At 35.4% G+C, this 27,538-nt stretch overlaps 1 protein-coding gene across 1 annotated transcript in view; it reads left to right on the top strand.

The window, feature by feature from the left end:
- wapl (cohesin release factor wings apart-like) overlaps window positions 1–27,538 on the top strand; it is a 92,712-nt gene that overhangs the window by 31,081 nt on the left and 34,093 nt on the right. The window contains exons 5-8 of the mRNA XM_089088398.1: window positions 2,722–2,970; window positions 12,502–12,735; window positions 23,057–23,269; window positions 24,743–24,968. Coding sequence (XP_088944524.1) covers window positions 2,722–2,970; window positions 12,502–12,735; window positions 23,057–23,269; window positions 24,743–24,968 — 922 coding nt within the window. The remainder of the gene's footprint in view (window positions 1–2,721; window positions 2,971–12,501; window positions 12,736–23,056; window positions 23,270–24,742; window positions 24,969–27,538) is intronic.

Here is a 27,538-nt window from a genome sequence, read left to right as displayed (position 1 = left end):
GGATTCACACTAATGCTTTTTGCAAGGACCTGCTACGTGACATTGGATCTTCTTACTTGACGTTGCTTTATGATGAAACTACAAATGCCAAAGGTGCAAAGGAGTTGAATATCATGATTAGATACTGGTTGGAGACCGAAGAAAGAGTCTCTGTACGCCACCTACAGTCCGTTTTTATAGTACACGCAAAAGCGGAAGATTTACACCAGCACCTACTACAAGCTCTAAAGGATGCTAACTTTGATCTCCGTCAAGTCTTGATGCTGGGAAGTGACGGACCTAATGTCAACAAGAAAGTTTGGAGGTTATTTGATTCCGAAGTTAGAACTGTGCGCAGCAACCAAGGCCTAGCTGACATTAGGACATGCAACATGCATTTATGGAACTCGGTTTTTAGTCTGAAAAACCATCAAGGACAGACAAAATATCCCCTAGCAGTTCTCTGCATGTCGCATGGGAACGCTGACGTTGAACATGATTTTTCCCGGTCAGGACGGATCATGATAGAGGAAAAATCATCGATGAAAGTCAAAATGCTCAATGCTAGACTGATAGTCTCTGATGCTCTAAAGAAGTTTGAGAACAGGCCCAAGATAGTCCCTATTACCAGAGAGCTGTTGAATTTGGAGCGAAATGCGTGCCAGAGCTATAAACTGTACCTGGAAGCTTAGTGATCTAGACAGGCTGAAGAGGAGTCCAAAAGGAAAGAAGAAGGCAAGAGAAGAAGAGGGCAAAAAGAGGATGTTACCTGAGAAGAAGACTATTGAACACCTGGAAAAAGATTTGATTGAGAAGAAGTCAGTTGAAAAGGAGAAGAGACAAGTAGCAGAAATGCTTCTTCATGAAGCTAATGAGAAGCTGAAAAAAGCCATAGATGCCAAAGACTTTGTAGAAATAAGCCTCGCACAAGGTATGATCGAGGCTTTGAGCCGGAAGATGCGCAAAGAAGATGAGGCAGCCAGAGAGGTTGATCTGATACAGAGCAGGGTAAACAAATGAAAGTCGTCATTAGTTTCGTCGTATTTTGCCAAAAGTAGAAAGTAATATGGACTATTTTTTACTATTTTTTTTTTTAATTTTATAAAAATTATGCGAATTTAAATTAAAGCATGAAAAAAAAAAACAAACAAAAACAAAACAAGAAGAATATTTGCACCAATGATTAAAACAACAACTGCCACTTTGTGTCCACGGACAGTTTCTGAGGTGCACATGTCGTAAATTTAGGTTCATAATAGGTTCATAAAAAGCGCAATCAAAAGTTCATAAAGTTCATATTCTTGTGGTCAAAAGTTCATAAAGTTCATATTTTTCACAAAAAATCCAGCGGGAGGCCTGCAATCGTTTAATGACAGTATTTAGGCTACTAATTGTTTCATGATTAAGTTAATTAGAGAATAAGAAATACATTAACGTAGAGAAGAGCAAAAAAAAAGAGAAAGTGGGTAATGGAAAAGATACTACTAGCCTTTGCGAGTTTTGTAACGCCCCCATTATCTCACCCACTCCTATGAGTTAGGGAAGAGATGATTACTATGTATATTTTACAGTTTAAATGGCTTTTGCTACTGGATCCTCTTATTCTTGTCTTCTGTGAGGGTGTATTAAAGATTGTTCTATCAAATAAATTGGGTTAAGAAGATTTTTGACTAAGGTATTTCCTGAACGCTATACGTTTCAATGAACAAATAAAATGCCTTTGCTTTTTCTTGATTAAATATAACTATTATTACTGTTGATTCATTACGCGAAAGAGACTTCTTATTTTCATGACCACCAAGGACAATACGTATTCTCTATATTTTTTTCTAATAATTTACCTTTTCCGAAAACTGCTTTGAATCAAACTCATAATATCTTTGACATACGTTCAAGTAAAAATCGAGTGCCTCTAAACTTTTCTAGAAGTTTAAAATTAACTTGCAAGTTCTAGAAGATAAAGAAGAAGAAAAAAGCTGCAACCAAGTTGGGTGTGCTAATAATGAATATGTTATATTTATATACGCATAGATAATTTAGTTTTATATTTTTGAAGCTCCCTACAATATTTGTTTTTGATTGTTAGCACCCTAGTTTTTTTTTTGCGATCGCAACCATGAATAATTTTGAATTAAGCTCTATAAGCACCCGCTCAATTTGTGCCAAAGTTGGTATTTATCGGTACTTGCATGAAAATTATGAAGAGTTACTCTGGATTGGAACGGTTTCATCTTTCTCGCGGATTCATCTTTCTCTTCCCTCCTCTTTCGGCTTTCTCTTCTCCTGTAGCCTAAAATTTTATCTTTACTTCGAGTCCCATTGATTTCACAGTTTCATTCATCAGTCTGACTAATCAGACAATTTTTGTTTGTAGATGTTATTAGATAGTCCAACTCGTTCAGGTCGAAATGTTTTAAAGACGTATTAGTAGTTAGGTGGCAGGTTAGTTATTCACTAACCTGCCACCTTGCATCTATACGTAGAGCAAAAAATATTTTCAGATATCATCCAAAAAATTGTTTAAAGGTTGAGCACCTAACGAAAATAGCTATGGAAAAGGATATAAGCGAAGATATTAGCCATACGCAGGTGCGAGTTCTGTCCATTGTAGAAGCACCTATTTACGCTATTCCACTATTTGTGTCGTTAAAATTTTGGTTCTTCTAATTTTTGTCATTTAAATTCATCTAGCATATATTCTTTTTGATATTTGATTATAACTTCGTAATGATTCTATTATAGTTATACACAGTTGTGAAAAATGTGAAACATGCTCATCAAATGCAAGAGCAGGGAGAGTTTCAAGAGTATCAAGATGATGTGGACTACATTTTGGAAGCTCTTCAATCTGGCAACCCTGTGGCGACCAGATGTCTTGCTGCAATTAGTTTAGCTCAAAAGTGCCTGGCTCCTGGATTTCGAATGCATTTGAGGGCTCATGGCACTGTTGCCAAATTTTTTCATGCGCTTAGGGATGCCCCTTCGAGTCTGGTAGGCTTAATTTGTGTAGTCAATCGCTGTAGCTTATACACGTGATCTGTAGTAATAAGTGTCCTTACCAAAATTCAAATTTGTACTTGAAATTGACAACGGGACCTTTAAAAAAAGAGGTACGGTAATGATGCCTTAAAAAAATGAAAGTAAAGATTAAATTTAAAACTGAACAACCGGAAACATGAAGGGGATGCCGCTCCCCACAACCCCTGCTCTTAACGACAAATTTTAACTTGTGCTTTAAATAAGGAGATGGCTTTACTTTGAGGTACTGCTGGAATTGTTTTTTTCTCTTTTTTTTGGACGCATGTAAATAAAACGTTTGCATTTCATGCTACTATTAGCGATTTTCGGATAAAGGATGGTATGACCTAGGCAAGAGATTTTTCCTGAATGCATATTTAATAATTTTTATAATAGATGTTAATATCATTGGAGTGGTAGAATTTTTTATCATCGAGGATTACCAGCTCTGTGACCTTTTATCTTGAATAAGCTTACGTTACCGACAAACTGACTTTTAAGACAACTTTGAAGAAGCCAAAATGTGGGTGTATACAAGTTTAAGACTTATTATCTCTCGTTCCGAGGTTGATATATTTCTTATGCTTAAGTGATGGGACTAAAAAGAAACCTTTGGATATGCAAAATACTTGCCGACTGTGAATGAGTTAAAATGCGGCCATTGGTAATTTATTTATTTCATTTTTTGTTCGGCTGGTAGTCGTTAACTTTTAAGCATTTCAATGACCGGTAACGTGCACGTGCCAAAATTCTTTTGGCTCGAAAGCGGGAATTTTTTCCGCATTGCTACAAACTTGCTTGGTTGAAAAACAATCTAATTCCGGACTCAGTGCAAACTAAGTCTTGACTTGGTACAAAGACGAGCTAATTCCAAGCAGCAATCGAAGCAGGAAGCTTCGATTCAATGCAAATAGAAGTCCTCGTTCAGTACAGAAGGCAGCGTAGACCTGATTCCGTGCAAAAAACGAGCAAAGTCAAAACTTGGTGTAAAAACAAGTTTAGTTCTGACTCGGGGTAAAAATCGATCTAAATTGTAGTTTTGGAAATTTGGCGATAAGTTGCGAAAGTAATGAATCACACAAACATTCCTAGTCTTAATGCAAAAAGAAGCAAAGTCAAAACTGTAGATTGATTAGTACTAATGCGAAATAAGTCCTGACTCAGTTAAAAGCATGATCTAAGTCCTGACTTGTGCAAAAACGGTTTAAGTACAAGCTGCAGGTAGTCTTCCCCAACGTCACTTTTATAGCATAAAGGTAGGAAGCTATCACCATGTTTAAATTGGAATTATGCCAAGACTTTAAATCTTTTTTACAAGAGAACCAAAGTGGGAAGTGGTACCTCCAGCCCCCCCTCCCCTCCTAAACTATCCACCCTGGCGTCAACGTTTCCAAAGCAGTGTAGTCGTGTTGCTCCTTTTTTGGTTGTATAAAAAACAGAATAATAAAAAAAAAGTAAAAAAGAGGTGATACCGGCTAACGAAAAACAGAACAAATTACCATGCATCAGCTTGTTTACCATCCAAGACACAAACAAACGCAATGACGGTACCACATGTATTGTCTATGACATAGTATTTTTGTTATATTTTAAAATAAGCAAGCATCCTCTAAATTCTGAAAGTCCCTATCAAGTGCATTCCATTGTTGCAACCTCTATAAATAGTAGAAATGCCAAAACGAACTCACTCCAGTTTTGATGCACACAGGTTTGAACTACCATTCATAAGAGGCAACGCTCTAGTGTTGTGTTTAGTAAACAGCCATAAGGTTGCAATCTATTATATTTTTTTCCCCGAGCCATTTCATATGGAAGGGGTGGTCATAGAAACTTTGAAAGGAGCTCATTGGATTGAAAATGTAAAGTTCTAGCGAGCTTTTTTAAGAGTCAAAAGGATCAGGGGACAAAACCATCCTCCCTCCAATGCCCTTTTTAGCTGCCCCTCAAGACGCCTGGTCAATATTTTGGGCTAGCCATTTTGTTCAAAACAGTCTAAATGTCAAATAATTATTTCTACATGGGTAACATTGCTCCCTCACAGCTCCTGGGGGATGGGCTGTAAGTTTTGAAAGTTGCAAGGCTGTGTACATGTAAGATTTTTGTTTGGGAAAAGGAGATATGTTGGGTTTTTGGTACCCGAAAAAGCTTAGAGTATTAAGGTGAAGCGCTCTGGAAATGAATTCTGGGTGGGTCCGAACAGGCTAATGGTATTATGTTATAACTTCAGAAGATTCTAAGGGGGATGTTGAACTAAATCAAAAGACACCGTGTGCATCCACGTTATCAAAAAGGCGTATCTGCAACATATTAGGAGCGGCCAAGGGTATTCACTTGAAACTTCCAGGTCGCTACTGCGACTAGTTGCAACTAATTGCGACTGCGAGTCCTTGCAGTTGTGACTACTTTCGACTTCGTCTACGACTACTTGTGACTGCGATTTCTTGCAATTGTGACTACTTTCGACTTCGCCTACGACTAATTATGACTACGACTGTGACTATTTGCGACCGAGACTGCGACTACTTGCGACTATGGATACTTCTGCTTCTGACTACTTTCAGGGAATATTGACGGGGATGTTGAAAAAAATTAAAACGTACTCTGTACATGCTGGTTGTGAAAAGGGCGCGTCAGAAATATCTCTGGAACGGATGAGAGTACTAAATTGAAGCTTTCAGGGCGTTGAGGTGGATGATGAAATGTGCTCATAGAGTAAAGGCACCTTGTCCATTTTAGATGCCCTCTCAATAGTAATCGAAAATTTGAAATAGTCAGTTTGTTCAAAATAGTTAAAAGGTGTAATAGCGATGCCTCTGGTATCCCATGCCCGCGCTGTCACCCAGGAAAGGGTTGTAAATAATGGAATTTGCCCATTGTTTACATACAGGATTTATCATTGGGAAAGAGGAGAATGATTGATCGTGGGTGTGGCAGAAAAGGCTAAGGGTATTAAGGTGAAACTTTAAGAAATATTAATGTAATTAGACCCCGGCGCCGTGCCGATGAGGGAAGACCGTTGGCGGCGGAGCCAAAAATAGCGCGTCACGCCGTGCCGCTGATAAGATGTCGGCGGCGCGCCGCCGGCGCGATCAATGCTGACCGCCAACATTAATGTTTTCATCAGTCTTTCTCAAACCACAGCTTAGATTTACAACAGATTCGAGCCTATTCATGAGTTTAAAACTTCGCAAGTCGCTGGCTGGAAACAGGTCTTCTACGTTATTTATCAGGAGAAGTAGACATTTGTTAGAAACGAAATGGCTGTGGCGTTTCAGACCCCTTGCATAATAGTTCAAGTATCTATTAGCTATGTATTATTAACATCAATAATTATCAAAATTAATATTGTTTTTTCATTGAGCATTACTACATACAAAACCTCAAATACCCTGTCACAAAATTCGTCAGTTATCTGGATAAAAACTTTGAATATAAGTTCGAACTTAGAAGCTTAATTTTTTCATAATGCCCTTTGCCTATATCTATTTTGTCACCTTTAAAACAGTTGAAATGGGCGACTCTGATATTGATTGTTTTCTTTGCTCTTTTGAATTCCTAAAAAGCCTTCCTTGTATTAAAAACTGGTTTTAATAACAATTTAAAAAAAAGTTTTAAAGTTTTTTTGGCTTCTTTATAGAATATGTCATGTAGGCTAAGGCTGAACTGCTGTTTTTTTTTATTGCTTTTGGCTGCTCTTTTGGATATTATTCATTTTTTCTTTTGGGGATTCATTCCAAATTATAAACTCATAAATACCTGATATCAGCTAAAATATAAACTGCATCTAAAAGGAGTAAATTTATCAATTTGAAAAATACATGATGAACACTTCACATGTGAACACTTCAATTACACTGAAACAAAAAACACTTAATGGTTTATTCGGTATGAAGAAAAATGAAGTGCCAATTATTTTCTTAGGTAAAAAAAAAGCTCATCCGTTTTAAATGTAATTAAATGAAATAATATGCGGACTGAAATAGCTCCAAGAAGATGTTAAGATTTTCTTCCTAGTTCGTCACTTTTAATCCAAGCAAAATGTTAGGAGACTTAGTATCAGTTATTGAGTTTAAGCTTTGATTTTCAAATGCTCAAAAAAATTACCAAATTTAAGAACATCGCAACAATAAGTCACCTGTGGTCAAAATACTCAAAGACTCCTCTTTGATCCCCACCCAGGCTCAAAGCTTCTGCTATGGCCATATCAATGGAAATCTCCAAAGAGTTTCTTTTTAAAATAGTTTTCAAGCTTAGTTAGGGATATTTAGCCTTTTTTGCTTTTCTTCAAAGCTTTGAAAAAAGTGTTCTAATGTTCCAAATGTTACATTTGTTATATTTTTGCATATTTTTGGTCATCATTTGTGGGGTGATCGAATTTTTTAAACCACTGTAGATACGTAAGAACGTTGCAACATCTAGTTCCCTGAGGTCATAAGAGTGTCAAAGACTCATCCTTTAACCTCCCAAATTGAAAGCTTTTATTATGACCTGGCCTTTTAATGTAACTTGGGCACTGGACCAAGGGCGCCATTGTCACTCGAGCGCAACGTTAGGTGGGGATGTCAATATCGCTTTCGTCACACCAATTTGTTTTCAGTGTGAAACTGCCTGGTACTTATGAATGAATGTTTTCAAAGTAAACTCGTTTCATCAATTAGAAAAAAAACGGGTTGGATGCATGTGTCCCTTTCCCTTTGGACGACAAAACTATACAAGGACTGTATCAAGTATAACTCACGAAAATTTTGTTAATTTTGTCAACTTTTCAACTTTTTGGCATCCTTGCTTTCAATAAAAAAAAAAAAAAAAAAAAAAAAAAAAAAAAAAAATCAAGGTACTATCACTTAAATATAATAACTCCCTATGACCCCCCCCCCTCCCCCTTCTGGATACCATCTTGATAGGATGCTGTCTCTGCTCTAAATAAAAAAAAAAATAACTTATTGGCATCCCTGCTTTCAGAAAAAAAAATCGAGGTATTATCATTTAAATATGATAGCTCCCTACCCCCCCCCCCCCTCTGGATACCACCTTGATAGGATGCCGTCTCTTCTTTAAATTAAAAAAATTTAACTTTTTGGCATCCCTGCTTTCAATAAAAAAAAATTCGAGATATTATTATTTAAATGCAATACCTCACTACCCCCCCCCCCCCTCTCTAGATACCACCTTGATAGGATACCGTCTCAGCTTTACATTAAAAAATAATTTACTTAACAATTAACCAGGTCACTATATGGTTCAAACAAACACGCAAAATAACGTTAAACAGCTTAGTGTTCCTTGAAAAAAAAATTGAGGGTATGAGTAAAGGGGTACAAAGAGAACAACAAAAATGTCGAAATTATTCAGATATACCTCAAATTATGGAAAACTGAGTCATAGATTCGCCATGGCATTCAATAAAATCCAAAGAATCTAATTAAAAGGGAGCACACACAGAAGCCAAATTAGGCCAGTAGCCTATGAGAAATCGCAAAATACCCAATACAATGAACAAGTCCCAATGGGCCCTGGGCCTATCAAAATATTTCATTAGGTTGCCAGGGAATTTGATATCATTTTCTTCCGTCTTCACTTTAAATGAAAAAAATAATTATCTTTTTGGCATCCCTGCTTTCAATAAAAAAAAATTAGGTATTATCATTTAAAAATGATAGTCCCCCATAGGAAATAATTTACAATTTTTTCATGAATCATATTTTTGGGGTAACTTCCGTTTTAATCTTTAATTCCCCAACCTTGTACATAGCTTAGTCTATAGCTAAATTTTGTCTTAATAGAAGGTTTTTTTAGGGGGGGGGGGTAAAAAATTTTCTGAAAGAATATTATATTTTCTTTATTCTATCAGGCGTCCAACAATTTAGTATTAAAAACATTAAGAAAATCTCATCTAAAAACAGCAAAAGAAAAAAAATTCTGCAAACTTACAATTCAGTTGTAGAAACAATCTGTCGGCTATCAATTTCAAAATCCAACTGAAGGCTGAAGCTGTATAGTAGTGAATACGTTCTATAATTCTATTCAACTTGAAAACACTAATTCTTGACTGCGATTGATGTAAGAAATAGCAATTGGGAAACTGCATTCGAAAGTATTTAAACTCATTTCATAAGGACGATACTTTTTTTGTCAACATATGCAGAACTGTGTATATTGCAATATTTGCTATTGCATATTGCATCTGTCTGGTTTTTATGCAAAGTAAAAAAAGAGACGAAAATTAACGAACAAGAAAGTAGTGAAGAATTATGGTATGCAAAGTAATATTTGGCAGGGAAAGTCACTGGTGATAAAGTGGAACAGTCGCTAGGGGTGGCACCGTGATTGCGTGATTTTCAGGGATTCAGGGAACCAAATTGTTTTTCGGGGTGACGCATAGATTTTCGGGGAAATACCCGACAATTTGGGGATAGTGCAAGCCCTGCTTGATTTCTAATCAGGAAAATCGAAATACTAAACCACACGAGAAAGAAAAGCTCCGACTTTGCGGTTGACGCAATAAAGAATTGCCGCAAAATTCATTTAAAGTCAGTCGAACGCCGCCGCCTCTGCCGGCCGCGGCGTGCCTGCGGTGCGTCGGCGGCGTTCGGTCGATCCGCCGGCGCGGCGCCGGAGTCTAAATGTAATGAATCGTAATAGCCTTGCCTCTGGGTAGGCCATGCCCACACTGCCCCCGGGGAAAGAGTTATTAAATTACTTAATTTGCCCATTATTTTACATACAGGATCTATCATTGGGGAATGATTGATCCTGTGTGTGCCAGAACAGGCTAAGGGTATCAAGATAAAACTTCAAGGAATATTGAGGGTGGTGCTGAACTAAACCAAAAGAGACTATGTACATCCAGGTCATCAAAAAGGCTTATCTGGAATATCTTAGGAACGGCAAGGGTTATTAACTTAACATTTACATGGCTTCTACTGCGACCGCAACAGCTACTGTGACTACTTGCGATTTCGACTATGACTACTTGTGATTGTGAATACTTGCGACGGCTACTGTAATTACTTGCGACTGTGATTTAAAACTGCTTGTGACTGCGACTACTTGTGGCTGTGACTGTGACTACTTGCATCTGTGACTGTGATTACTTGCGACTGCTTGCGACTTTTACTACGTGCTACTTTGACTACTTGCGACTGCGACCACCTGTGAATGCGACTGCGACTAAGGCTGCTTACGATTGCGAGTGTAACTACTTGCGACTGTGACAACTTACGACCGCGACTAATTGTGACTATTAGTACTTACGACTACTTGCTACTGCGACTACGAGAAATTGTGACTACTACTGTGACTGCTGGTGACTGCGTCTGCGACTACGAATTTGACTACTTGAAACTATTACTGTGGCTACTTGCGACTGCGACACTTGCAACTGAGGTTGCGACTGCTATTACTAGTACTGCTACTGTGATTACGATTGTGACTGCAAATATTACTGTTACTTCTACTGTTAAAACTAGAACACTTGAAGTAAATCAAAAGTGTTTAAGTGCATTCTGCTTGTCGAAATAGAAAAAAAATTTCTTAATACATTTTGTTTCCAGTAAAGTACAAATGACGTAATAGGCTGTAGAATTTTTACTGGTAGGGGAGGGAAAGCGGCGCAGTAGTTAAATTCTCGTTTGTATAAATTTTGAACGTTTTAAGTTTCATTTGAACAATCAATTTAAGTTTTACTCGTTTTAAAATTTTTTTATTTAATTGTATCAGTATCCGTCATCGCTATGTTTGCTATGATTATTTTAATTTCTCTTCGTTTTTTTGGTTTCGTCTAGTCTTCGATAGGAGTTTCTGGTTATTTTAAGCTGAAATTCTGCCCGTCTTAAGTTTGATATGGCTCTTTACTTTTCTTTGAAAATCTTCTTTTTTGTAAAGTTTTTTTTTTTAATTCGGATAGAAGGTCTTGTAATAATCAAATAAGGAAAAAGCACTACATTCTTAACATAAATACACTCGTGTACGAAAAGAGCCGTATAAAATGACGTAGTAGTATTATTCGATATTTATTTTAAGTTTTGTTTGATTCTTTTGTTTCTTTTATACCTGTTAGAAGGGAAATTGCACTGTTTTTGACGCAGTTTTATTCGTTTAATTGTTGTAGGTAATCGACCTCCATCAAATTGTTGCTACAATAATGGGTGTATAAATGAAACGTACAAACTTCTAGAAACCCTCAAAGCGAGTAATTACTTTAATTTTCTCTAAAATATTTAAAATATCCAATAATATATCTAAATATGTAATTCCTAGATTTCTAGATAATCTTGTACTGTCCTTCGCGATGTTTTCCTTGGATGAAATACTCTCATGCACTACAACACATAAACATCCTACTGATGTAATTCTTGACATATTTCCATTTTCCATGGTACCGCTTGTAATCTAAAGACAATAGTTCACAGATCTAGTGAAACTATAAGTTTTGATTTGTTAATATTTAAATTTAATTTATCAACCTTTAACCAAGAATTTATAAGTTGTGGGGAATTAACTAACTTTCATTCTAATAAAGTTGTTGTGTTAGCTGTAACCCAAATTGTGGTATCATTGGCGAATGAAGATGGAGATATTCTTTTAAAAATGTTTGCAACTTCAGTTGCATGGGAATCTGCTACCTGGAATTGATCAATATAAGTTATTGACAAACGACAAAAGTAAAAGATGCAGAACTAGTAATCCCTGTGGAACTCCAAAGGATGCATTACCAGTTGGTGATGAATAGTCATGCAACACTACACATTGACTGTTATCAGATGGGGAACTTCAAAAAATGAAGAGTATTTCCGTGGATTCAATGTACGGAAAGTTAAGACAGAAGAGACTTATTGCTGGTCACGTCGAGAACCTTCGTAAAACATTAAAAGTACATATGCTTTATTACTATTTTCCAACCTTTTAGTCCAATAGCTCAATAATTGCTCTATTGATTTTATCTCTTTAAAACTAAATTTGAGGTCAGTTATTAAATTATGAGTTCCTGAAAATTGATACCTAAAGTATAAAAAAAAACTAGTTAAATGCCGTAATGACACTGTTTTAGTTTGGTTAAAAATAGCAATGTCTGGCTACGAATGTATACTATGGAATTTTTGGTTAAAGGGACAAAAAAGTGTTTTTTTTTCGCTTAATCAATCCAGTGCTGTACGAGGTTTTCATAAATTCCGTATAATTAGTCTTCTGAGAAAAATGAATGGTTTCCACAGAAATACTACGCACAAATTCTCCACCCCTCTTGATTACGATTGTCTTCATGCCACTCTGTTCTGCCTATCTGGTGTATTAATATGTATATAGTTCCCTTCCCCTCATATATCCCTATGTCATTACTCACCCACGCCCTTAATCTCTTTTTTTGTCTACCCCTCTCTCGTCTCCCCACTCTTATCACCCTTTTAAAAGTATTTCTTTGTACAAACAATAAATTATGAATGATGTCCGTTAGTTCGCCCTTTCGCTCGCTCTTTCTTTAACACTTAATTTCTATGACGTTTTCAGAGTGTTGGTTTGTGTACAGCAACTGTGATGTTTGTTTTATCATTGGATAGACTGAATGTCGACTTGGACAGAAGCTCATTAGAATTGATGTTGAATCTTTTGGATTCTGAGACTGAATCAACCCAATCAGTTATGGATATTGAATATGAGCGAAATCGGATAAAGGTCAAGCAAATATGTGATGAAGTCAAAAAGAAAAAACAGGGAATGCATTTGACGACGGATAATTTGACTGTAAGTTTGACCGGTCATCTAATACGCAGGCATGTCTGTTGAGGGAAGGCAAAAGGGTTGGGACATGCTCTCTCCCTTGTACGGTTGAAAGATGTATGTATACATGTGTGTAATGTTTTCCATTTAAGCCGTAGACTAGTTTAATTCGAAAAAATGGTCTGCTACTGCAAAAGATATAGATCAGAGATGTAAGAGCCATTTTGGGTCCTGGAGCATTTGGACGCGGGCCTGTGAACTGAACTAAAAATTCTTTAAAGATTTGTAGTCAATGCAAATATTCCAGTGAAGATTCTGACCATGTTTGCAGTTGCTACTTTGTTTGTATTCACACTAAATGCTATTCTACCGATTTAAAATTTATATTTTCATTGGAATATTTGTGCAGAGATTTTTTTTTTGACCAAACATTGATTTGTCCTTGGGATTGTAATAGTAAAAAATTGATGATAAAGTAACAGTAAAAAAATTTTGACGGGTAATGCAATTTACATGATTTGAGAGCTGAGCATTGCCACCGGACTAAAATAAGACAATAGAACCGACATTATGATGGTACTTTTAGAAATTATTAAAAGGATTCATTTATTATATGCCAAAGAGATCTACGAAACTAAACTAGGTTTAGAGGGGCCATGTGACGACTGACTCAAACAAGGCATCAATTCTTCGTTCGCTGTCGATGGGGTATTGCCGAAAATACGTAAATTAAACATGAACTGTTTATTGGGCCGATATCGTTATTGAAAGGACAAATAAATTAGTAGTTTGACGCTGAAAAGTAGATTGGCATGCATAAAAAGTTGATGGAAGTTAAAAACATGCCAGTATCAAGTATCTAGTTCTCGACATGTTGGTTTTTTTTTTCAAGCGTATATGTTGTATGTATCGTAGCTTAGTGTCATCTAGATTTGACCTGTGTTTAAGCTCGGTTCAGCACTTTTTGTATGCCTTTGTAAATATTCCCTTGCTTGGATTCTGGACCGCAAATATACTTAGCGAAATTGGTCCTTCCTTAGATCCATCTGGATACCTCTTATGAATATAGCCTTATATACAATTTTAGTTTGTGATTTTTTTTATGCTACTTTAACGTGTTCTAGTTTATAGCTCAGTAACTGAAATCGTATTTAAACCAAATCAAGATGCCTGGTTTAGTTTTGTCTTATCCTAAAGGGTCATCACATTCTTAAACCTCCTGCTCTTTATCCTAAAGATTTTATTTTACATAACAATGTTTGGAAAATGAAAGTCCCCTCTTAGAAATGCTCACCTCCTTCTGCCTATTTGCAAGTAAGCATGGGATTGTGATCTTTTATTTCCTACTATAAATGGGGCTGCAATAAGAGACGAGCTATCACCTCGTTAAAGTCCTTCTTAGCCGCTTATCCAAATATATTCTTCCGAATAAAACGTATTCCTTCATACGGTTATGGCGGGTTAAATTTCCCCTTCATACCAATTTGAAGAACCTTTCGCGAGAACCATAAAGTTTGAGCACATAAATGCACTTTTAGGCTTCATTCACTCCCCCCCCCACATACTTATTCCTAGATACCTCCGCCCCCCCCCCCTCTGTGGCTGGTATGCAACTATACAATACTGTATAACCGTCAGTAATACTGCATATATGTAATACATAATATCTACCAATTTTACTTAAGTATGATACGTATTTAGAGACGAATACTCCACCATGTGGTAGCTTGACCTCTGAAACTAGGGGGCTATTTAAATGCCAAAAATTTTTGTTTTGAAACACAAAATGACTGACATGGGACTTAATTGTAACACGATGTCTCTTTTTTTTTTTTTTACATAAAAAGGACACTAGAACTTTAATTGTCGTTCGGATTATTTTTTCCAATCACTGGTTTGGTATGATCACGCTTGCTACTAAAAACCAAATAAACTCGCAGCTAGGATTCTTGGAGAAAAGGTGAAGTTATGAGTTTTTGCATATCGGAACTTGAAAGATCTAGTTTAGAGTTCTTGGACATGTTGTATTTTATGGCAGAGCATTTATCAAGATCATCTCTTGTCCGGTGAGGGAGAGTTCCCATTTTGTAAGTTGTGTATGTTTATCTAATTTTTCGAGGCGACTTTAAACTCTAATACATATATATTTGGAAACATCGTAAAAAGCAAATTCTTTTGATGTATTTATTGCTATCAGAGTGTCGTTGTTTTTTGTTTGAGTAATTGTAGGCATTACTTGTTCTTTGCTCTGGTTAGCTGGTTGCTACTAGCTCTTCCATGATTTCTATTAATCCACATATAATCTGAAAGTAAAAATAAAAATGATTGTTAACTATAAATTTCATTCCATTTATTTTATTAACAATTTTTTTTTAGAAAACCTGTCCCAATATATCTCTTGGAAGCTTCTGAACGAAAAAAAAAAAAAAAAAAAAAAAAAGTTTTAACCTCCTATACATTCACTTTGGATGTTTCAAAAAGTATTTTCCTCATGAAGACAGATGCCAGCCCTCTAATTTTTTTATGTAGTTCTTTTTGTTTCTTTAGGTCCAAAGTAAGAGAATAGCAAACTGATTTCGATTATGTTGGTTTAGTAGACACGTTTTTTTTTTAAGTAGCTGCAAAATTAAGGATCTTTATCCATAGCATTTCTTGTTCAACTCCTTTCTTATTTAAAATTAAATAAAAAAAACAAGTTTTTTAAACTGAAAGTAAGGAGCGACATTAAAACTTAAAACGAACAGAAATTATTCCGTATAAGAAAGGGGCTTTCCCCTCCTCAACGCCTCGCTCTTTACGCTAAAGTTTGACTCTGTCTCACAACTTTATTTTTTAAAACAATAAAAACTTTAGCGTAAAGAGTGAGGTGTTGAGGAAGGGAAAGCCCCTTTCATATACGGACTAATTTCTGTTCGTTTTAAGTTTTAATGTCGCTCCTTACTTTCAGTTTAAAAAACTTGTTTTTTTTATTTAATATTGTTAAGAAACCGTAGTCATTCAAAATTACCAAACACGTGTAGCATATATTTCCAATCATAATCGATCATAAATTAAGAACTTTGTAATATATTTCATTTCAAAACCTAAAATATTCTTGTGGTTACATTTACATGAAACATATATTTTAGAGTGCTTAGCAGGGGTCTGGTGGCAAGTGGCATTAGACTCCTAATAAAAATTCTCGCCCCTTTCTCTTAAAGGTTTCGCCTGAGTTCTCCGATTATTTTATTAATGGTTTTACCAATTGATTTATTGTTTTACTTTAGAACTGTAATAATCACAATGTTGGCATTCAAAAATTTTGTTATACATTATGATACAGAACTACAGGGACGGTCGTAAAAAGTTGTTCCGCCTAAGAAATGATGTTATTCCAAATTATGGAGAGAATTGTGAGCCCAAAAACGTTTATGTTCAAGGATTTCTCACCGAAAATTTAGCAATTACATCAGAATTTTTTCAAAAAAAATGTATTTTTTCCTACATTCGTTCTAGACTGTTACCTAATCAGACTAATTTTATAACTAAATAATATAAAGCTAATTACCCACAAAATGGTTGCTCCCACCCCATTCTAGTTTTGAAGATTCTTTCTTGTATTTACAATTTTTTCCCTTGATAAATGCTATATTAGTGTCTTTGTCAAAGACGTCTCCATCCTCCTCTGAATCCCCCTCCCCATGAACCCTGACACCCCCATGCAAAATTCTACTGTCAAAAATAACACACATACTGAAAGTAGTAAATATGCAAAACTTACTCCTCTTTCTTCTGGGGTTTTGTAGGCATACCCGCCTTCAGGGTCATCAGTGATGTAGAAGGGGTGATATCTTGCAGCAATACCAGGGTTATTTCCACCTTCAACCACAAAAGTGTACGTTGTTCCTCTAACCACGGTTATTTCTGGGATTAGTAGACCATTTATGTACCAAGCAATGCCCCAGCCGACATGACCTATAAAAAACTTCCTTGTCTTAAAACGTTTCTGGTTTGATCTTGCTTTCCTCCTAAATTAATTCATTTTATATTTTAAGTAATGAAAAATAGCAAGATCGGATGTTTAACATTTTAATTTGACTTTACTTTAAAAATTAATAACGGCTATCCCACCCAAACCCTCTCACAGAGAAAAACATAGCAAAACAAATACATTTAGCCTACTCTTAAGTGAAAAAAAAAATCACAATAAGATTAATATTTATAAGGACAAAGTCAGTGCAAATCTAAAAAAAAAATTACAATCAGTCAAGCTAAGCCTCAAATTATTTCAAACAGTCTAAGGCCGAATCCTTGGAGGCTTTCCTAGAGTAGGACTTCTCAAATTCAAAATAGCAAAAAGTTCATCAACAAATACTCATGGGGGGGCGGCTGCAAACTCATTCACCTCCCCCGAGAACTCGATATTTGTTCCATAATTTATAATGCTTTCCATATCATTTCCAAATTTTCTTGTTCTCTTGAAAGTTCTACCGGTCGTTCAAAAAAGATTCCAGAATGCTTATCCACTAGTTCCAGCATCCTGATCCTATCTCCATCCTAAAACAGGTAAAAGTCTAGACTACAGAGGCTGTGGGTGGAAAAAGAGAGAGTCTAAATAGAAAATAAATAGAAAAAGAGAGAGTCTAAATAAAAAATAAATAGAAAAAGAGAGTCTCTGAAAATAAAACCAGATGATATTGGGAGTAAAGATTTAAACTATCACGTCGTAGTTAAGAAGTATCTTTTGAAACCTTTTCTAGCACCCCATAAGAATTTGCCATAAAGATAGTACAAAGTATGCAATGATAACTGATGATCCATTAAGATGATCCATTAAGAGCAAGGCCGTATTTGGGATTTTTTCGGGGGGGGGGGGGGTACAAAAACTTTAAAAAACGCGTCAAATAATTTTATTTGCAGTTTTGTTACTTTTTTACGAGTCGAACAAAATTTCAAGAGTGGGTTCAAAACCGGTACCCCCTCCTGCATACGGCTTTGAGTATACGATAGTGACCTTAGAACCGCATACAGTATTCAAGAAAGAAAAGCAAAATAGGAAACTTTTGTCAATTAAAATTTGTGTCATTACTCGATAATGTCGCTATCCCAGGTTAATGAATGCCACAAAAATGGTGATTGCTGTGTTATCCAGCTCCTCACCTCCCAAGAATGCCTGTAAATATTGTGTACTTAGATGGTTATAAGTATATTAGTCTTATTTGCCGCTTGGTAGGCAACCTGTATTGAAACAAAAAACATTAAGAAAATAGGAATAATCCACTTTTATACTCTACGAACATGGCTAAGATCATTGATTTAAAAGAAAAGAAGCTAGCTTTTGTACATAGCGTGCCATCCATGCTTTGGTTTCTCAAGATATTTTCATGCTTCTAAATACTATAGACTTTGATGATTATGATTATATTAATCCTATTTGTCACTTGGTTGTTCAACCAGTACTGAAAAAAAAACTTAAGAAAGTAGGAACAACCCCCTTTTATAGAGTTACTCTACGAATATGGCTAAGATCATTGGTTTAAAAGAAAAGAAGCTAGCTTTAGTACAATGCATGCCATCCTTGTATAGGTCTCTTAAAATATTTTTTTTGCGTTAAAAATTGATTTAATCATATGAGTCTAATCAAAGTCTAGAAAGATCGCTACGACACACTTTAGCGTCATTTCATTACCAATTAATTTATCAAAAATGAGCCCTACCAGTAATGGCTGAATATCCCTGATCTCCTCCAGTTGGGCCAATATGAGCATAAAAGATATGATCATCAGGCTCATGGCAAGGGATAGGCGGAATAAACCACGGTTTTGTTGCTGGAATCACTGGAGTTACAGGTGCGATGGGTGATGTTGGCTTTGCATCAATTTTGGGATTGACCTGTTGACGTAAGTTTGGCTGTGGTTGTGTCTTTACTGGTCGAGGTGTTGTTGGATCTGACTCTTCTGGGTATGGGCAGTTTCAAAATGGCTGTCGTTCAAAATTTATGAGTGTGGTTCCTGAAATACAAATATGATAAGAACTATGATTTCTTTACAAAGCTTTTTGGTTATTTAAATCATGAATACTTATCGTCCAATGATCAATCGAAACATCACTGGTATCATTTATGTATTAGGTTTTAGGTGTCAATCATTCCGATTTTTTCCCATACTTCATTGTAGACGTAGAGGTCAGTAGCACATCCATTTAGCCAGGGGCAAATACAGAATTAATGGGGGCACTGATAAAAATTTGGCTCCCTCATCGTATCGTTCACGCCTCAGACTCTGTAATTAGTACAATTTTCGACTTTCTAGGGGGGGGGGGCGGTATTTCGATTGAAGTCAATCGAGACATCACTAATAGGATTTATGTGTTATGTTTCAGTTGTCAATCATTCCGATTTTCCCCCTACTTCATTGTAGACGTAGAGATTAGCAGCACATCCATTTAGCCAGGGGCGAATGCAGAATTAATGGAGAAACCGATAAAAAATTGGCTCCCGCATCAGCATCGCTCACCCCTACGACTCTGAAATTAGTGCAACTTTTGACCTTCTGGGGGGAGGGTTTGTGCCTGTAAAACTGCCCCTGGGATCTACTCCTGTATTTAACCATCACAAATTAGACATAGTCATCAATATGACCAATAAAATACTATGAATTTTTCTTAAAATCCAAAGAAAAAATGGTAAATTTATTCCACAGTATTGTATTAAAAATATTTTTTTTTTTTATGGAAAGGGGGTAACCATAAAGAGCAACGTGAATATTTGATTTCAATTTTTGTTTCCAAATTGATTCTACTATGTTCCGAAGTTTATTTTCAGTTTCCTATTTTTAAACTTACAGACAAAAACAATCAACGGGAATGACTATCTTTTTCGTTCTAAGTTATTCCTTTAAACAGCATTACATAGGATTAACAAATTTCCTATTACTCTAAATAAAAGGAGAATATGCCACTTATTACCAATGAGTGACTAATAAACTGAAAAATGAGTGACCAATAAATGACTAATAAACGGAAGAGACTAACTTTCTGCTCTAAGTTCCCTCCTTTAAACAGAATTACATAGGATTAACAAATTTCCTATTGCTCTAAATAAAAGGAGAATATGCAACTTACTACTAATGAGTGACTAATAAACTGAAAAATGAGTGACCAATAAATAACTAATAAACGGAAGAGACTAACTTTCTGCTCTAAGTTCCCTCCTTTAAACAGCATTACATAGGATTAAAAAATTTCCTATTACTCTAAATAAAAGGAGAATATGCAACTTATTACTAATGAGTGACTAATAAACTGAAAAATGAGTGACCAATAAATGACTAATAAACGGAAGAGACTAACTTTCTGCTCTAAGTTCTCTCCTTTAAACAGCATTACATAGGATTAACAAATTTCCTATTACTCTAAATAAAAGGAGAATAAGCAACTTATTACCAATGAGTGACTAATAAACTGAAAAATGAGTGACCAATAAATGACTAATAAACGGAAGAGACTAACTTTCTGCTCTAAGTTCTCTCCTTTAAACAGCATTACATAGGATTAACACATTTCCTATTACTCTAAATAAAAGGAGAATATGCCACTTATTACCAATGAGTGACCAATAAATGACTAATAAACGGAAGAGACTAACTTTCTGCTCTAAGTTCTCTCCTTTAAACGGCATTACATAGGATTAACAAATTTCCTATTACTCTAAATAAAAGGAGAATATGCAACTTATTACCAATGAGTGACTAATAAACTGAAAAATGAGTGACCAATAAATGACTAATAAACGGAAGAGACTAACTTTCTGCTTTAAGTTCTCTCCTTTAAACAGCATTACATAGGATTAAAAAATTTCCTATTACTCTAAATAAAAGGAGAATATGCAACTTATTACCAATGAGTGACTAATAAACCGAAAAATAAGTGACTAATAATACGAAAAAAAATCTAACTTAGGATTCAAAAGGTGCTCGATGCTAATAAACTAAAACACAAAATTAAAAGAGCCTTCACAAAATTCACACTTCACATTCACGACTTCCCAAAACTTCACCACTTCACAAAAATTCAGCTAAGATTTAAATACGCGAAATGCTCGCTTAGGTTTCCTTTTCATCTCTTCCTTTAGAAAAAGTCTTCATTCCACATAACTTCTTGCTTTTTTTATGAGGCAAAGACAGTGTGGTCCTAGTCTTTGCTCAAGTCTCTTGTAAAAACATGTCCTAATATAGTAAAAGATCAATGTGTACCTCAAGATGTTTGCCCTCCATCTTTTTTCTTCAATCCACCCAAAAGACATAGGATATTCAGGGAGTCAGATTATTAGTACTTAAATCTCATTTTAATTGTGGCTATCCAACAATTACAGCGTGACCTCAACAATATGAGAGTGCTGTTTCTTTTAGAGATTAAATAAAGAAAACAAGTTTTTTAAACTGAAAGTAAGGAGCGACATTAAAACTTAAAACGAACAGAAATTATTCCGTATATGGAAGGGGCTGTCCCCTCCTCAACGCCTCGCTCTTTACGCTAAAGTTTTTTATTGTTTAAAAACATAAAGTTTTGAGACAGAGTCAAACTTTAGCGTAAAGAGCGAGGCGTTAAGGAGGGAAAGCCCTTCCATATACGGAATAATTTCTGTTCGTTTTAAGTTTTAATGTCGCTCCTTACTTTCAGTTTAAAAAAATTGTTTTTTTTTCTTTAATTTGTGAACGTTTTTTAATTAATGCAGGTTTTGATTTTGGCTCACCGTTCATGAATAATTAAAACGAAATTTGCATATTAATCTTACTTTGATTTGGTTAAATGGCTTTCTCGAAACTTGTTGAATTTTATTTACGAACCGTTTTATTAGTAATAAATATACGTAAATTACGAGTTAAATTACGTAACGAACTTCTATATTCATATATTTATAATACGTATATTAGGGGGTTTGCCCCCTAGTCAATACCTTGCTCTTTAAGCTAAAGTTCAAATTTTGTTCCAATTCTTTAAAAATGACCTCTTACTCACAAAGGCCGTTAATTAGAATAGATAGCTCTTTTGAAAGCACTAAAAAAACTATAGCGTAAAGAGCGAGGTATTGACTTGGGGGAGAACCCCCTCATATACGTAATAATTTCTGTTCGTTTTAAGTTCTAATGTTGCTTCTTACTTTCAGTTGAAAAAACTTGTTTTTGTTTTAATTTAATTTCTGATCGTGTTTTAAATAATGCTGGGAAATCCGGTGCCCCCTTCATAGAGATGTCCCTTACCCCAAAGAAACATCCTCCATGGAAAGATTCTCCCGAGTAACCCCCACTTTCCCCCCCCCCCCCTACCAGAAAAAAATTCTTCCTGAAAATGTCTGTATACTTCCCAATGCGTGGGAGGGGGCCTAGTTGCCCTTCATTTTTTTGGTCACTTAAAAAGGGCACTAGAACTTTTAATTTCCGTTCCAATGAGCCCTCTTACAATATTCTAGGACCACTGGGTCAATACGAATACCCCTGGGAAAAAGAAAAAAAAAAACAAAAAAAAAAAATAAACACGCACCCGTGATCTTTCTTCTGGCAAAAAATGCAAAATTCCACATTTTTGTAGATAGGAGCTTGAAACCTCTACAGTAGGGTTCTTGGATACACTGAATATGATGGTGTGATTTTCATTAAGTTTCTATAACTTTTAGGGGGTCTTTCCCCCTTTTCTCGAAAATCAGCCAAATTTTCTCAGGTGCGTAACTTTTGATAGGTAAGATTAAACTTGATGAAACTTATATATTTGAAATCAGAATTAAAATCTGATTCGTTTGATGTATCTATTGGTATCAAAATTCCGTTTTTTAGAGTTTCGGTTACCATTGAGCCGGGTCGCTCCTTACTTACAGTTCGTTACCACGAACTGTTTGATAAAAATCTTCTGCTGGCTGTTGGACTAATGACTGTTAAGTGGTTGTTGAAAAATTATCTTTAAGAAAGTTGTCTCTTTTCATTGGTTGTTGTTTTCTTTCTTTATTTTTCTTTTCTTTTCAGATGAGTTAGTTGAAGGAATCTTTTGGTTCTGTTTGTGTATTTTTTGCAATGCTGAAGTATGCCACTAGGCATTTGTGCTGTCTGCCAGACTTGAAAATGCATTTGTGTTTAAATACAAACTTTCTATTTCATTAAAAGATGCATCACCGAGTCAAAAAAAAACAAAAAACGCAGATTTGCAATACATAGATTTGCTTTTATTTAAAACATTTGGCATATTTAAAATTATCTGACCGGTAGGCAGTTATTGTCTATTTGTATTTAAAGCGAATTCACTTTGAAATGCAATAGAACATAATTAAAACAATCAGTCTCATCAAAATCATTTATTTCACTTTTTGCTTTGACAGACTGCTCAACTTGCAATGGAAACTTTATTGAGTTTGACTTCGAGAAGAGCGGGGGAATGGTTCAAGGAGGAGCTTCGAGAGCTTGGAGGGATTGAACATTTAATTGAAACTGTTTCCGATTGTGTAGAATACGTTGGTGCAACTAGAGACTGGCCAAAGCAAAAGCTTGAAAAAGTTGTCAAACTGGACAGATGTTTACGAGTCCTTGAAAATGTAAGGCTTTTCTTTCATCTATACTGTATCTAACTAACGAAGTTACTACTGAGTAATAGTCTCTTGGTTGTCTCTTATATAGACTCTTATATAGTCATATATAGTATCCTTGCCTATCTTGAGTAGGGTAACCTAAGCTGATTAAAGGCTCGATACGACAGTATTTTTGCGGCTAAAAAAATCGTCTGATATTTGAATTTGCATATCAAATAATTTTTCGATTTACAATAAGCTAATTAAACCTATTTACCCGTCAGTCATCTGTACACTATAATACTAGAAAGAAATCAAATACTTAGCTAGTTTCTCTTAACATTGCAATATTGTCGTGTTTCGGTTTTTATATTATTGAGATTTTTTTGCCAAATGTTATTCAAAATTGGATTTTCAAAAATTGGCTGGGAGAATAGATTTTGGAAATTAATAATGTTGATCAATGTGTATTGCAAGATTAACGAGCTAGTACAAATAATTATATATGTAAAAGATTGTAAAGTTTATCGGGAGCTAAATTGTCATTTTCGTCCAAGTATTTTTCGTTTTAATTTGGATTTACTTAATTTTGATTTGAATAAACTTCCTGAAAATGTGTATTTACTATTTGACAGTTAGCCTTGTATCTATTCCTGCAAACCACCTAAAACTGTGTAGTCACCCCGGGGGGTAGTCTGCTTTGTAATTTCTTTTTGAGAGAATGAAACATAAATAAAGTTTAGTTACATAGAACCTTACTTTTTTTTCTCAAAAAACGATTAAAACTAATAAACTTCTAAAAATTTGTTTAAACTAAGAAAAAGACTGAATTGATGGTAATAGGAATTGACGGCAAAGAAAAGTTAAAAGGGAACTGTTGAATCAAGTTATGTGTAGACTGTGAAAAAGCAAGAATACTGAATTGGGCTAAACCAGAAAATGAAATACATTTAAGAAGGAGACAGACATAAAGTGAAAGATAATAAATGTATTATATGTAAATAACCATAGATGAAATGTGAAAAATGAAAGAGGGAACTGAAAGATCAAGGTCGAGATCAAGGGGAAGACAGAGAATAAAAGAAAATGAATTGAATCTTTTCAATGATAAATGTCAGTTTCTTTAATATGAGAATAGAAGATCTTTGTTCTTTAGAATGGTTGGTAGCTCACACAGAGACGCAAAAAAAAAAAAAAAAAAAAAAAAAAAAAAAAAAAAAAAAAAAAAAAAAAAAAAAAACTGAACTAACGACATAGCAACCAAATCTTTTGGTATATTTTATTAGAAAAAACAACTTATAGGCAAGGTGACAATGGAGGGAGGGTGAACGATTGGGAAAAGATTAAATGTATGTGTTTTTAGTTGCTGCATTATATACGTCCCTAGCAAGACGTGCATTCAACTATTATCTCTGATTCTTTCGCTAGGATTTATTGAGTGATCATGTTGTTTCAGTGATCAAAACGTTTCAGTTCCTTCCTTTATCATCATTATTTTAGGTAACAAATTTGAATGAGGACAATCAGACACATTTACTTGAATGGAAGAATGGCCGATTCATGAATACTTTATTGGAGTTATTCAGAACAATAACTTTTACGCTGGGAGGTGTCGGTGAATTTTGCGGAGTTTTAAAAACGTCAGATGTGGATGCAACTATAAAGGACGTCCTTCTGAATATTCTCAAGTTTCTGGTTAACATGACTCACGACTACAAGAATAAATGTAAGTAACTCTTTATTTCTGAATATAAACAGTTTGCACATTACAAGACCAGTTGTTCTTTTTCTTGTTTTTTACATAACTATGTGTGTAATCCCTTTTTTATTTTGCATATTGTCTTTTTCTAGGTTTTTACTCTTACTATGACGGAAGAAACTGGATTACAATTTCAAACATCTGCTTACTCATTTTTTCTCTCGTAATAGGTTTTATTGCTTTCAAGACTATCCACATTGAACGAAAAAATAAAAAATGAAAAAGTTAGATTTCCACATAATAAAAGTGTCAAAAGTGTTGAAAGTGCCCTTACTATTGTCAATCAGGGATGCGCCTTTTCCAGGAATAATCTAATCTGGGTTTTCTATCTTACCCGCAGTGAATTGAAGTGGTTTTCTTGAATATTTTACGTATAAAAAAAAAAAAAAAATTCTATGTAAGCTGTAATTACAGTCTTTTTGAAAAATTGAGATTTTTATTTCAGTTTAAAGTAGCCTGTTATGTTTCTAATTTAAACCTGTCTTATAAAATCGAAAGACTGCCCTGAAAGTAATGTCAGTATGCCTATTAAAAATCATCTACTGAAGTTACCATTTCAAGTTTTTAAAAACTCTCCTTTTGCGTTGACACGTCAGCTCTAGCGAGACTTCTGGCTCTCGAATGCATTATTGTAGTCGTCTTCTATAGTGTCCTTGAATGCTGCGATGCAAGCTGCTGCAATCCCATCCATTATCTCAAAATGACTGTCTTTCAGTTTTTTTTGCGGTGTGTAAGTAGGAAATGTCTGAGCTGGGGGGTCGTTGGTCTTCTGCTTGAACCGGGTTGTCAGAGACGGTGAAGGAGCTGTGGGTCAGCTCGTTATCATGGTGCAACTTCCAATGGTCTGCAGTGTCTAGCCAGACGCGTTGAAAAAACAAAAAATCGCGAAGAAAGGAATAAAACGAGGACAATTAACAGCCAGTGAAAAAATTTAAAAATTATGCAAATATTTCGGTCAAGACCTCCGCTTGACCGTCCTCAGTGCAGAGTAAAACTGATAAAAATATAAAAACCAAACCTTCAAATAAAAACCCTTTCCCGTTACTAGGAAAGGGTCGTCCAATTTTAGTTTCGTGGTTTTATTCCAAGGTTTGGTTTTTATATTTTTATCAATTTTATTCTGCACTGAGGATGGTCAAGCGGAGGTTTTGACCAAAATATTTGCATAGTTTCTCAATTTTACCACTGGCAATTGTCCTCATTTTCTTCATTTCTTTGCAATTTTATGTTTTATCATGATTAGCCAGTGTGGTCTCAGAAATTATTTACGACGCGTTGAACCCTGTGTTTCTATCATTTCAGGGCTTTCACTTGAAACTTGGAGTTCATTGTAATTCTAGTCTCTACATACTCGCAATAAACCAGTCCGTTAACGTTAAAAAACAAATGAGAATGATCTTGATTTTTGATTTTCTCATGCTGGCTTTCTCCGCGTGAAGGAATGAGTGCTGTGCTGCTCTGATGGTTGCTTTTGACCTCAGGATCACATTCAAATACTGAAGTCTCGTCACGCGTGACAACGTTTTTCATAAATTTTTGATTACCTTTGTATATGTCAAAGTATTATTCACATGTTTCAACGCGACGTGAATTGTGTTGTCACTGAGTACTTTTGGAACCATTTTTGTGCAACATTCCGAATGCTGACATGGTTCCTAACGATTTCATAAACATTCGGCGGAATGTTTAACATGAAGGACATTAAACGAAGACTTGACCCTCAGTCTAATTTCAACAGTTCCGTCACTCGTGTACATTGTCAGCTGTGGGGGATGTGGCTGACCGTCTGGTGCAGTCTTCGTTGCTGACCTTCCATAAAGGTCTTATGCCTCCGAAGTATTTGCTGATCTGAATTAATCTTGATCTTTTTAGTAGTTTCTGCAGCGGTTTGGCCAATTTTCTTGCTAAAGCGATCGCAAATTTCAGTTTTGACGAGTGTTGCATTGTCACTTGTACAAGAATAAAAAATAACTCACGGAAAAGCCGATCCTCACTATATAACGGTCACAGAAAGCTGAGTGACGCTACGCTGCTTAGCTAGGCTCCCCCCTACAAGTTTCAACTGAGTAGACCCCGCTCCGAACATACAGTCGTATCGTAATAAATTCACTGACATTACTTTCAGGACATCCCTTGTACGTGGTGAGCGACTGAATGCAGGACTTTCGGGTGACCTTCCTGTTTTCAGCTCTATATGAAAGCATAAATAAGTTGTTCTGTGCGGATTTTTTTAGAAATGTCTGCTTAGAAATCGTCGCATAAAAAAGAAAAAAGAACAACCAAGAAGCCGACGCAGTTGTAACCTTTCGTTGCGTTTTTCCTTAGCAGTTTTGTGTTAAAGTACTCGGGTATCAACTTAGGCACCCCTTATGTTTCGCTTAGAAAAAATCTACTATTTCTTCAGTAGTTTTTCTTCACCAGAAGTGTCCAATGAACTATCTGAGAGAACAACCCTGAATCGAGCCCTTTGAAACAAGACTGAATAATTTAAATAACACTGGTGAATTACGGTTAGAAGGGATATACATATCGTCGTC

This window comes from Artemia sp. Qi Xiang Cuo, chromosome 4 (genome assembly GCF_049724085.1).
Source record: "Artemia sp. Qi Xiang Cuo chromosome 4, ASM4972408v1, whole genome shotgun sequence".
Classification (NCBI taxonomy): domain Eukaryota; kingdom Metazoa; phylum Arthropoda; class Branchiopoda; order Anostraca; family Artemiidae; genus Artemia; species Artemia sp. Qi Xiang Cuo.
The sequence above is the reverse complement of the archived record's forward strand: the minus strand, read 5'-3'. Positions and strand labels throughout refer to the sequence as shown.